This window comes from Apteryx mantelli, chromosome 15 (genome assembly GCF_036417845.1).
Source record: "Apteryx mantelli isolate bAptMan1 chromosome 15, bAptMan1.hap1, whole genome shotgun sequence".
Classification (NCBI taxonomy): domain Eukaryota; kingdom Metazoa; phylum Chordata; class Aves; order Apterygiformes; family Apterygidae; genus Apteryx; species Apteryx mantelli.
In genome coordinates this window covers 4225498-4238085 of record NC_089992.1, presented here as the reverse complement: position 1 = coordinate 4238085, position 12588 = coordinate 4225498, and the positions used below count along the sequence as shown (strand labels likewise).

The 12588-nt window shown below is 45.6% G+C and overlaps 1 protein-coding gene across 1 annotated transcript in view; it reads left to right on the top strand.

Annotated features, from left to right (window-relative positions):
- Positions 1-12588, top strand: part of LRRK1 (leucine rich repeat kinase 1) — a 79027-nt gene that overhangs the window by 52410 nt on the left and 14029 nt on the right. Inside the window, exons 18-26 of the mRNA XM_067305575.1 lie at positions 129-249; positions 510-669; positions 1076-1352; positions 4426-4597; positions 5951-6114; positions 7342-7481; positions 8937-9186; positions 10638-10804; positions 11821-12018. Coding sequence (XP_067161676.1) covers positions 129-249; positions 510-669; positions 1076-1352; positions 4426-4597; positions 5951-6114; positions 7342-7481; positions 8937-9186; positions 10638-10804; positions 11821-12018 — 1649 coding nt within the window. The remainder of the gene's footprint in view (positions 1-128; positions 250-509; positions 670-1075; positions 1353-4425; positions 4598-5950; positions 6115-7341; positions 7482-8936; positions 9187-10637; positions 10805-11820; positions 12019-12588) is intronic.

Genomic DNA, 12588 nt, shown 5'->3' with positions numbered 1-12588 from the left:
CTGAGAGCTTTCCTCCCATTCGTCTGGCACAGGAAATTTAAAATCACCGATACGAAAACGTGAGCCTGGAAAGGAAGCCAATGTGCCGATAAGGTTTGATAACCCCCACCCTTGCATGTCTTTTGCAGCGAGCTCTCTTGTAAGACTCTGGAAGGCCTCGATGGGCTCCGCCAGCTGATTTTTCACGTCACGTGCAACATGAAGGATGTTGGCAGCTCAATTTGCTCTCAGAAACTCGCAGGGAGATTGGTGAGAACTGTGCTTTCTAGTGGTGATCCTTACCAAAGGCGGGGGGTGTTTTTGGCTTGGTTTTGGCTTGGGAAGTAAACTTCGGGAGTTACTGCTGCTGCCGCTGGAAGCATGTAAAGTCTATAAAATAGCTGTCTGGCTTTGGAAAAAGTCAACGCTGTGGGATGCCTGTAAAGAGGGAGATGCCTTAGCCACATAGTCACCGGCAGAGTGATTGCTGTTTGAAACGGACCCTGCTGTTTTTCTAACGTGGCTTGCAGATACCCAGAAGTTACCTTAGTCTTCAAGAAGCCGTCCTTACAGAGCAGCATAGGAGAAGTCAGAATGATGATGTGCAGTATTTAACGGACAGACAAATAGAGCTGATGATTGAGCAAACCCCAGGAAATGATATTAAAGACTACGAAGACTTGCAAACTGGTAGGTCAGAGCAGACCAGTAATTTCTTGGAAATTAATATGTGCAACTAATTGGGAAAATTTTTATAGAGGCTGTTACAGAGGTCTTGTTCTGCAGGGGCCAGGGAGAGCCCTTCCCCAAAGGGTGGCCGGAGGAGGGCCGGAGGAGGTGGCATGGGGTCAGAAATAAGGACAGAAAAGCGGCGAGATGTGCTTATGGCTGTGGGTTTTAAAAACAGAGTGCCAGATAGTAGCACGCCTCAGTTAAATGTTATTTCCTTGGCTTGGCTTGGCTACATCCTGACTGTACCTGATCTAGATAAAGCTGTCGAGATTGCCTTCTAATCTTTCCTAACCCCACTGTGGTTTCCTAATGCTGGGCTGTTGCTGATCTATCATTCTTTTTTATCTATTTTTACTTTTTGCAGCAATTAATTTTCTCATAGAAACGGGTACACTGCTGCACTTCCCAGACACAAGCCATGGCCTGAGAAACCTCTACTTCCTTGACCCAGTCTGGCTCTCCGAGTGTCTGCAGAGGATTTTCAACATCAAGAGCTCCAAGTCAGTGGCAAAGAATGGTGTTATCAGAGCAGAGGATCTCAGGATGCTGCTGGTTGGGACGGGCTTCACTCAACAAACCGAAGAGCAGTACTTCCAGTTCTTGGCCAAGTTTGAGATTGCGCTGCCAGTAGCTAATAACAGGTAGGCTGCCAGTTAGAGATGGTTTAGCCAGACTGGAGAAAAACAGCCATTTAATCAATGGCTATTAACAAGCTTTGTCACTGGAAGCAGCTGTCTTAACAAGGGTCTTGCTATGAGAAAATATTTGTGTGTTAAATAGTGTAACAGAAGATGCTCATCCATTTGGACTGCAGTTCCTTTGGCGTGGAAAGGCTGGCGTGAGCATCCCGTGCTCCAAACAAGCAGGGCTAGTTTGAAAACTTTCTAAAGGAGCCCTCTCAGCACGTTTTGGCTGGGCGTGTAAAAGCCGCTGGGGTGACTGGCTCGGCAGCCAGCGTGGAGGGGCAGTGACACCGGCAGGGATGTGGTGATGAGCAGGTGGAAGCTGTAATCGCTCCGCTGGTGCAGCTGCAGCTGGGAGAGGATGTGAGCCGCGCGGCTGCCGGGCTCGAAACATAGATGGGCTGGAGTCATCTGCTTCCAATAAAAGATCCTTGCTCCAGAGTATGGCGGAAAACTGCGTAATCAATAATTATGTCACCCTGAAAGCAATAGTATTTTATTTCTAGTGAGACCAAGGAAGTGTAGCTTAAGTAGCAATGTGATTTTCTTACTTGTAAGCCTCTCCCAAAGGTACTGATCTGTAGTTTTCCCAGAAATTGTCTAGGGAAACCTCACTCTCTTAAATGTTAATGAATCCGCCTCCCCCAGACCCCATTCGCTTTTCCTCTGGGCAGAGTTCCCTGCTTTTTTTCTCTTTCCATCTGCTTGGCGACCGCCTGTTGTTGAGTTGATGGTGAAACCATAGTCGTAGTGCGCTTTTGATTTAGCTTTTGCATTTCACTTCCTCACCCTTCCAGGACACGGCTGCATCGCTCGGAGCCTCTCGGGAACGCTGAATGCCAGCACAAGTGCAGCATTCTCCGTGCTGTCATTATGCCTGTCACTTATCCAGTCCCGGATGCCAACAAATTTTCTCAGGCTTAACACAGATAAAGCAGCAATGTTTCTGCTTAGGCCAAAATGCCTTTTGGACTCCTTGTCACTATCTGCCATTTTTCTTCAAGGCAATTACATTGTCAGTGCCTCAGGAACAAGGAAACGTTTTTTTCATGCCCTGCCCAATCTTTTTTAGAGCCATCCAAGCCACATTAACAGATTATTCTTCCCACTGATGGACTGTAGCTCTGGCAGGTTAGATTAATTTAATGTACAATCCAGACACAGAGCAGTTATTTGTTATTGTGCTTCTGCAATTATTGTCTAGATTGCCAGATAGGGTTTCTGTGCAATCGGTAGAGAAAACAGCTGCCAGTTTCTGTCCTGAAAGGGTGGATGGGGGCATGTTTCACATATTTTCAAAATTTGCATTGGCTGCTGTTCAAGAGCACCGAATCTCCATCTGTATTGTAAACCATTATATGCTTGTGGTCCAGAAGGCCTCACTGGCCTTCTTACTTCTTATGTTCTCAGACCCTTTCTTAGATGTGCTGAGGAAAATTTATTGGCAATCACACGATGAATCCACTACTTTTATGGAGCAGGTACTTGTAGCTTGATGCTCTCTGCATTTCTACCTATGGTGCATGTAATTCAGCTTTGTCCTACATGTTAAAATAGGGTTGAAAGTATGATCATTCTTATTGTAATTTGTAAGTGAAGAGAAATTTTTATCAGCTTTACATTCCAAAGATGTTTTATGGAATGCATAATTCCATCATGTAAAATGTCATCAGACTTTACGGACTGTGACATATGGAGAGAGCTGTTGTCTGGTGATGGCTGTTTTTACTGAGCTGATTTTTCAGGTTTTACAGAGTATTGCAGCTGCTGGAGAGAGAATGTGATACAAGGCTTAAAACATTGGATTTGGACCCAACATTAGTTCTAGTTGGGCATCTAGTTCCTGCCACTGCTATCACCTCACTGTTATTTTGGTCAAGTTCCTTGGCCATTTGCCTCATTGCTGTCATTATGCCCGTCAGAGATGAGTCCCAGATGCTGGCAAATTTTCTCAGGCTCAACACTGATAAAGCCGCAGCGTTTCTGCTTACAACCAAATACCATTTGGACTGACTTTCAATCATATAAGCATCTTGGAATGCATTTGGTACGGAAGAATACCACTGTTCTGGGATGTATTGGCAGGTGTTGAAAGCCATAAGCTCATTGTTTTCAAAACAGGTCTAGTCTTCCAGCAAGTTTTAGTTTCCCAAATGCTCAGGATCAGGACAAATGAATATTCAGTGCTTACTGAGAGATCTGAAAATGATTTGGAAACTATGGACCTCTGCACCAGTGTTGCTCTGTTGCTTCTGATCAGTCAGACTCAAATAGCACTGGGTATCCTTCCACACTTGGGCAAAGATCCATTGCTGGATCGAATACCCGATTGCAGGAGGAGACCCCTCCAAGACAAGTGATATCTCGATCTGGCAAAGCAAGCTCTTGCCGGAGGGGATTGTGAGGGATGTGGCTGGGAATCCTTCAGCTGCAGCGGGATACAGTGGGGAACGCTGTTGCATTGACCCGTAAGAGGTCTCGTTCACGCCGAGTCTGGGACGAGGGCCAGAGCGGTACAGTCCCAGCAGCCTGTAGCTGTCTCCTTCCTACCTCCCACAACACCTCCTCTCCTCATCTTCCGGGCTTAGTGGAGCTAAGCTGCTGTATGTGGTTTTTGCATTTATCTTCTGTTCCACTTAGGAGCACAGCTGTAATTCTCTGCTTATAGGCAGAGCACAGTCTGTACAGATACAAGTCTGAATGAGTCCTAACATCACAGCTGTTCTAATGACTCCTATATTTTAATGCATTTAATTTGTGATTACACAAATGTCCTGTCCATTACATCAATTTTAGCCCTGTCCAATAGTCCTGGATGTATTACTTAATGCCTGTTTTGCCTCTGCTTGCTTCCATGGTATAAATGAACTTCTCTATGTATTGCTCCAGTGCCTTCAGTCTAAAAGCTTTTTTATATGCTGTGCCATTAAAAATCTCTTTGGAGACTGAATCGCCTTATTATCCGGTATCAAGGTACTTGCTGTTACAATCTATAGCTAAAATTTGAACCGTTGAATTTGATTTGTTTCAGCTACCTCCTCCCTCATCTGCTGCCTACCAAGCCAGCATTAGATATCCACGGGTTCTGCCACCAGACCACAAACACGGTCCAAAGGGTCTTCAAGATGAGTTTCGTCCCAGTTGGCTTTTGGCAAAGATTCATAGCCCGAATGTTAATTAGCCTGGCAGAGATGGACCTCCAGGTATGCTACTGTATCTCTCTGCAAGCCAATGAAGACAGCTAAAGTTACTGTTTGCTAAAAGTGTAAATGGGTGTCTCTTCACGTCCAGCTGGCTTCAGTCACAGACAGAAGTAGCATTACTTCTGTAAACAGGGAGAGATGAGTCTCCACAATCGAAATCTGATTTTGTTTTCACAGTAAGTGTCATTTAGAAAGACAAATTGACACTGGAGAAGAAAGCCTGCATTCTCTGCAGCCTCCTTATAACGCAATTCCCTGGAACGTCTCGGCACATCCAGCATCTTCCAATTACTTGTAATTGGAGCTCTGCCTGCAGCTCTTGTCCATGACAGTGTTCCCCTGGGCCAAGGGCTGCTATCTGGATCTTTGTGGGTTTAAATTAGAAGAAAATTACAAGACTGTTGCTTTAATGGGATAACGAGTGCAAGCAGGCACCCTATTAGTGCAGATGCTATGCATATCATTAAAATAGTATTTGTAAGCTTGTGAAAGCTAAGTGGATTTTGTTGTTGCTATGGACAATTTTTTGCAGCAGTTTGTATCTGAAAACATAGCCCTGCTGGAAACAGTGATAAATACCTGCAAAATATTTCTGGTTCTACTGTGGTATCTCCTTAACAGTTATGCATTTAATCTGTGTTCTGTCATTGATGTACAGAGCATTGAAAGCATGATACTTGTTTTTACCTGTGTTAAAGGGCTGTCTTGGCAGTCTCTTGCTTAGGTCTTCATGGGCACTACGTAACCCTAGAGCATGTTTGCTGGGGACCTCATCCAGTACTCGCTGAAGTGAATGGAAAGGACTGTAGGCATCAGACCAAGTCTGCAGACAAATAAGCATTAGAGCAATGATTATAGTGGAATTCTGCAGATTATGTCTTTGGTTTAAAAACAAAAATGCATTCTGCTCTAAGTGCTGGTTTGAAATGTCTTGGAGAAAAGCCATCTTCCTCCTACTGAAACAGGTGGAAAAGTTAGCTGTCTATGTTGAAGGCAGACTAATCAGTCACTAAAGGATTTAACTCTTCTTTAGGTGTATAGGAATTTTGCAGATTAAAAATTAGTGTAACAAATGTCCCCAGGATTATAGAAATGAATCTGTTCACTGGCATGAAGTTGTTCCTTTTTGAGTTGGATGGAAACTTTTTCACTGCTGCAAAAACAACTGTTACTGTATGTATTTTCATGCCATCACAAAAGTCTTTTATGAGTGCTGGTCATTTTAGTGGAAAAGCTATGATAATATCTGTGAAAGCCAGAAAAAGAAAAGTCACCTTATTTTTTGATTAAAACAATGTCCTTATGAGAAATTTCTGTAATTTAATGATTATCATACTTTTCTGCTTATTTCAGCTTTTTGAAAACAAGAAGAACACCAAGACACGAAGCAAAAAGGTGACCATCTACAGCTTCACAGGCACCCAGAGAAACCGCTGCAGCACGTTCCGAGTCAAAAGGACTCACACTGTTTACTGGCAGGAAGGTCTGTTCGTTACCTTTGATGGAGGCTATCTTAGGTAATTTGTGTTCGTATGCAGCATGCGTTACAAGGGACTAATAAAGCGTATGAAACACGTCATCCGAATGGAGATGAATGGGCCTGACTCATGCTGTATGCTCACCCATCAGTAGAAGAGGAGGCTCTTCTAATAGAAATAGCTCATCTGGTGACAACTTGGGACAATGACGATGAATAAGGGATTATTTGGCAGTTCTGAATTTATCAACTGTATGTGTTATTGCAGTCACAAATTTAAAGAGGTCTGAAAAAAGAAAGCGATATTCAGAGCAGAACTCTTTGCCAGGGTATAATCGTGCGTTTTCGCATGCGAGCAGGTCCTTAGATCGAAGTGTTTTCCACTGAATTGTTAAACCTTACCACTACATGGCAGCAGTCCAGATCAGTGGAGGTGTTTTTGTGGCACCCAACTTTGTGTGATAGGGACTATGGACTAAGGTTGAAGCTGGCCAAGGTAGTGGACTGCTGGCCGCACGTCTGGGGAAAATCTGCTGTCCCTGTTCTTTCACAAATGCAGAGAGTAGCTGGCCACTTAAAAGACCTTAATATCTGCAGTACCTGCAGATATATTTAATTCCAGTCCCTGGCAAGATAAGGAGGAACCACTAGTGCTGTTTTGTGGTTGGAGAGTGGCAGGGCATAGCGGCTCACCTGAGTTCATTCAGGCAGTCTGTGGCTCAGCAGAGCCTTGGTCCCATGCCTGAACCCTAAATTCTGGATCATGCCTACGGTTGTACTTTATTTCCCCATGCACAAGGCTTCAGGGAGTCACAGAATTAATTTTTTTGTTTAAAAGCATGTTTCTTTGTGGGAATTGCACAAAAAGGGTTACGAGCATAATTTTTTTCCAAACAGTTCTTTTTAATTATTACGGGGCCACTGGAATTTTGTTACTGACTAATAAAACTCTTCACCCTCCCATCACTCTAGATGAGATATTTCTGTCAAAACACTCTCCATCCACTTCATCGAGGCCAACAGAAGTTGCTTTGATCTTCTGTACTGTTTACCCGTTGTGAGCAACCAGCATTTCTGTGCAAGACAAAGTAATTTGCAGAATAGTAGACTGAATTGAAAATCACCTTCAAAGCTAGATTGCTTTTAATTTTGATTACTTATAAACTACATGGTATTTTGTAACTCAGGTTATCTGAGATAAGAAAGTTGGCTGACATGGATACTTCACAAAAGCTTCATTTGGCTTTCTTGTGGCTTCCTTTCACAGTGTGGAGTCTTCTGATGTGAACTGGAAAAAGAAAAAAAGTGGCGGAATTAAAATCATTTGTCAGTCAGAAGTGAGAGATTTTTCAGCAATGGCGTTCATCACAGATCATGTCAACTCTTTGATAGACCAGTGGTTTCCTGGTAAGAGGACTGTTGTGATTTTCTGTGCAGTACTGTGTCTTTTTAACAGAAGGTCCTTTGACAGGGCTCTCCAGGTGCACAATATTGTGTGTTAAATGAAGACCCCTCAGGCTCTTACAGTCTCAAGCCAATAAAGTTTGAGAAAAGCTGATAACCTGCAGACAGATCAGGATTCTTTGCCAACACACCTTGGTCTAGACATTGTGTCTTTCAGTCTTTCAATCACAGCAAACACAGATGAAATATTACAGTGCAAACCGGACCTGCTTCTATAGAAATCCAAGACAGACTCTTCCAGTGCTCATAGTCAGGGCAGGATTTGGCCCAAGCTACTTGGCACTGTCTCTTACTGGCAAAACTTATTTTGGCACCAGCTGGGATCGGCATTTTACCCATAAATTGCCATTTCTAACACCCTGTAATTTATAAAATTGGTATGTGAGAGGCGTGAGTGAATATGATACCAAGGACTCTGTGCCAAGGTAACTTCCTTGACTCCAGCAGTTGTTTATACTGTGATCAGCAGAGATCCTGCTGTTACCCAGTGGGCTGTTTGTAACCCCAAATGTACTTTTTTTTAAAAAACAAAACAAAATCTGAAGTATTCTTTGTCATCCCACACGGGTCCAGGAAACAATGCCAAAATCTCTTGTTTGGAGGTTCTTTTATGGAGACAGAGTGGTGCATTCTCACATAATCATTTTCTGCACTTTACAAAGACAAAATAAAATTTATTTGCCTTTGGATTAAAATAATGATAACATTAATCGCTGAGGCTTGAGAAGAGTCATGACTTCAAAGGCTCTGGCCTGGATTCACCCCACCTAATTGCAGGCATTTAATGGAGCCTGTTACCACAGAATCCTCCCAGGGCCGGTGGGGGAATGTCCCAAAGGTTTGCTCTCGGTGGGATCCGAGTTTCCGTTGAAGGGGCTGAAGGCATTGCTTGTAAGGGAGCCCAGAGCAGCCGTGTTCCTAACTTCAGTGACATTGCACCCGAAGCCACCTGACAGCTTGCAGCCGGGTCCGGGGCCAACCTCGCAGCTGCCCTTCCTCTGCCAGGCGGTCATGCCCTTTGGCATACGCGGGCATCCCTATCCACGGTTCGCAGAAAGCCATCCAGGTAGTAGGAGCTTCCCTCCCCTTCTTTATTTCTGTACCTCAAATTTCTACAGGTCCTGAATGTATTTTCTTTGCAAGCCTGTGCATTGCCTGTGAACAAAGCAGGGTGGCTATTAAGTTACATCAACAGCACTGTCTCTTCAGTCTTGTCCCTGCTATCTGTGTCTCGTTTGCAAACAGCTTTTTAATTATCCCAGTCAGTACGCTAGAATAAACTGCTGTGCTCATGCGTCTGGCTGTTTTCAGGTGGTGGATCCAGGTAGTGACCGCAGACATTTGAATTCGCTAGGAGTTGTGCGCACTATGTTATGTGTTTGCTTGTTTGGTTTTAAGCCCTCACGGCCACTGAGAGCGATGGCACGCTGCTGATGGAGCAGTACGTGCCCTGCCACATCTGCGCCGCTTCCAGGCTGGAGCAGAACGAGTGCGGCGAGAAGGTGGAGGACGCGCAGTACTTCAACATGGAGGACTGTGTCCTCACTGCCATAGAGCTGGACTGCATCACGTGTCCGAACCACCCCGATGTCCCTGTTTCTCTCCAAGAGCTGGTTCCAGAGCTTTTCATGACAGATTTTCCTGCCAGGTAATGTTATTTGGCAGCCTTTGGTTGAATTTCAGTGCGTAGATAATTCATTTGGTTTTCTTCTAAGTCATTTCTGCTAGAGGAACAAACTCATCCACTCTTGATCCCGGCTCTGACAATCCATCCCAAACCTCACTCCTCGCTTGCGTCAGCAATTGCTGTGTGCCGATCCAAGACATCACTCTGTGGTGACTCTGAGATCCCTGTGGTGCAAAGTGAAAGTCTCTTTTTAAAGCCATCACTGTCCTGTATTGCCCAGTATAGCGTAGTCTGGCCAGAGTTTTCTGTAGTCGGAGTCTTTCTGGGATCCCTGTTATGCCCCAGATGGGATATTCTGATACAGCACCAGCAAAACAGTTTGCTGTTGTGTCGCAGCTGGATGGGCACTGAAATCACCTTTCGTTTTGAAAAGCCTTTAGGTTAGTGCATTTATTGTAGCTGCCACTAGAGAGTACCCGCTGGGATTGAGGCCATCGCGTATGGAGCGGTAGTGGCTGTCCTGAGCGGTGCAGCAGCTCTCCTCTCCCTGCAGCAGCCCTGCCAACTCTTTAAGCTGCTGAACTGCATTTGCCAGAGGAATTCCCTCGTGTACCCGCTATTGCTTGGCATGTAGTGAGAGGCTTCCTGACCCCCGCGGGACAGCGGACCTGTGTCCCTTCCAGCTCACGCCGTCTCAGACGCCTTTGGGCCGGTGCAGGGCTGCGAGACCTCTAGACCAAACAGCGTCCTGCCGGCTGCCGGCGGGGCTTTCTGCTCTGCCCGCACGTTTGGTGTGGCCGCCAAAGCAAAGTGTTAACAGCCGCCCTTCCGTTTTCGGAGTGGTTTTAATGGTCGTCCTGGGCAAACGCCCCCGCAGCCCATCATGCCGACCCTCCTCGGAGCGTTATCTCCTAGAGATTTAACTGGCGCAAGGCGAATGGAGGTGCTTGAAGTATGAACGGCTGTAAAAGTAGTCTGAGGAAGAGTGGGGAAATGATGAATTGCAGCCTGGGAACAGTAATTTGGTTTGAATAATCAGGTCTCAGAGCAGGGGGCTGTTCATAAACATCCTGTCCTGCCTCAGAAGAGGAGAGAGGAATGGGAGGTAGAGGAAGCAAAAACCGGTTAATACGGATAAATATAATAAATCTGTGTACCTGTGTCATCTGCTTGGAAAGGGAGCTCATGCGCTTTCCAGATCATATTTGTTTCTTGCAGGATAAACTGCTTCAATTAAAAAGCCTTTTTTGGCTTGTTTGCCCAACTTGCTTTTTCTGCAAGAAGTCTACTGTATAACATGAGCTAGAGTACCTTGAGATGACCAAAGTAGTTTAGGTAATCCTGTCCTCTCAGCAGAAAAGACAAGAACCTGTTAGGGATCTGTGAAAGTGGAAATCACATTAAATGCATAAATTTACAGTGCTTTTAAAACTTTTCTTTTAATTAAAAAGCCCCAATCTCTTTTTTGGCAGACTATTCCTGGAAAATAGCAAACTGGAATACAGCGAAAATGAAAACAATGTTCTTGGCCAGGGTGGAAGTGGGACCGTTATATATCGGGCACGATACCAAGGAAAACCAGTGGCCGTGAAGAGATTTCAGATTAAAAAATGCAAGGGTTCTCTTACTTCGGCAGCAGGTACAGTACATAGAATCCTTGTCTGGGCATCGGCTCCGCAGCCCGTGCTCACAAGCTAGGACTGAAGAGCCTTCGCTCTCCAAAGTGCTGGCAATGCCTGTTTAAATACAGATTTGAAATATATAGCAAAATTGGCATGTGTTCGTGGAGAAGGAGGATGGATCTTAAAGAGTCCTTCACAAAAGCACTTGTAAGAGATGCTGATGATGGTCACTGGCAGTGCAGGAAGCTTCTGTCCTGCAGGTCAGTGGGTGGACTCACAGGGTGCCAAGGCAGAGCCCTCGACTGGGGTGGGAGGCAAGCTTTCGCCTCTGGTTCCCAAGCTAGTTGGCAATGAGAAGCGTGGATTTGTATGGGTTTGTACTAAGGACTTGTGGGTCTCTGCCTTTGAATAAATCATTTACTCCATCTGTGCCATCACCTACACAAAGGGAATGGGGAGTCCTCCTCAGCCTGCAGCTCCTCCAGGCAGGGACAGGCGCGCATGCTGCATGTGCCTGGTGTCAAGCACAGGGTCAGTCCGTGGCCAGAAAGAATGGGGAAAGTGCCTCGCTTACCTCATTTTTGTCAGTGAAGGGGAAAGGTGCAGTAACCCCTGTGCTGTGAAAGAGGCCAGCTGCTGTCACAGTGACAGGTACCTCTTAGGAAGACCAGCACTGATGGGGGTACTTGCCTGAGCAGCCTTTGGTGGCCTGTGGCAGAGGGACAAGTCCTGTGAATGGTCTCTATGCTGGCAAGGCAGCTGGGAAAGGGAAGGAAGACTCCTTCCACTGAAGGGTCTGCAATGTAACATCCACAGCCAGAGAGTCCCTGCTTTAAAAGGCACGGCATGGGGTTTCCAAAATCATCCAGGTGATATGCACCAGCACGGAAATGCAATTCAAAGCCCTGCTGTTGGCATAACCTCGGATACTGCCTTTCTCCTGCAGCATTTGCTCAGTGATTGCTCACGTCCAAAGAGTTTCTAACTTGGCTTCTCAGCTGGGCAGTAAGGAGGGGTTTGTGTGTCTTGCCAGATACCATGCTGAAACACCTGAGAGCCATGGACGCCATGAAGAACTTCTCCGAGTTTCGCCAGGAGGCCAGCATGCTCCACTCGCTGCAGCACCCCTGCATCGTCTCCCTCATTGGGATCAGCATCCACCCGCTGTGCTTCGCCCTGGAGCTGGCCCCTCTGGGCAGCCTCACCACTGTCCTATCTGAAAACTCCAAAGGTAAAAGCGTGGTCTCTGCCCGGGAGAACTCACTCCCTGAGCTACAGCAGTGACAAATGGTCAACAACGCTGAAACTACAGTTTGATTTACTGAAGGGGATTTTTTTTCCAGACTAGGGGAAGCGAGAGGAATGAAATTGCTCTTAAGCTGTGCCTTTGGGAACCTAGTCAAAACTGATGCTCAGGCTTTTCAAAGCTACTTTGGAAACCTGAATTTTCAGTTTCTCTGCCAATTAATAAGAACTGCATCTCACTTTAATGCTGCATATGTAATTCTGTGTTCTCCCCCCCCTACCGATGGCTGTCTGGAGCTCTAAATTCTCTCATAGACAGCTGTATTTCTGTCACTGTCAAATGAATGACACTAATTCCGAGTCAGAGTGAGGCCAGCTGACCCTCTTGGCACCTTGGCTTTGTGTCAGCTTTGAGTTGAACGGTAATTTTCACCCGAGGGTTTAGGAGTCTAATGGAACTGTCAGACGTGTGTACAGTAACATGAGCAATGTCATTACAAATCGCAGCAGTGAGTGATGCTTTAAAAGGTTGCTAGATATCACTTTGGACTTTGAA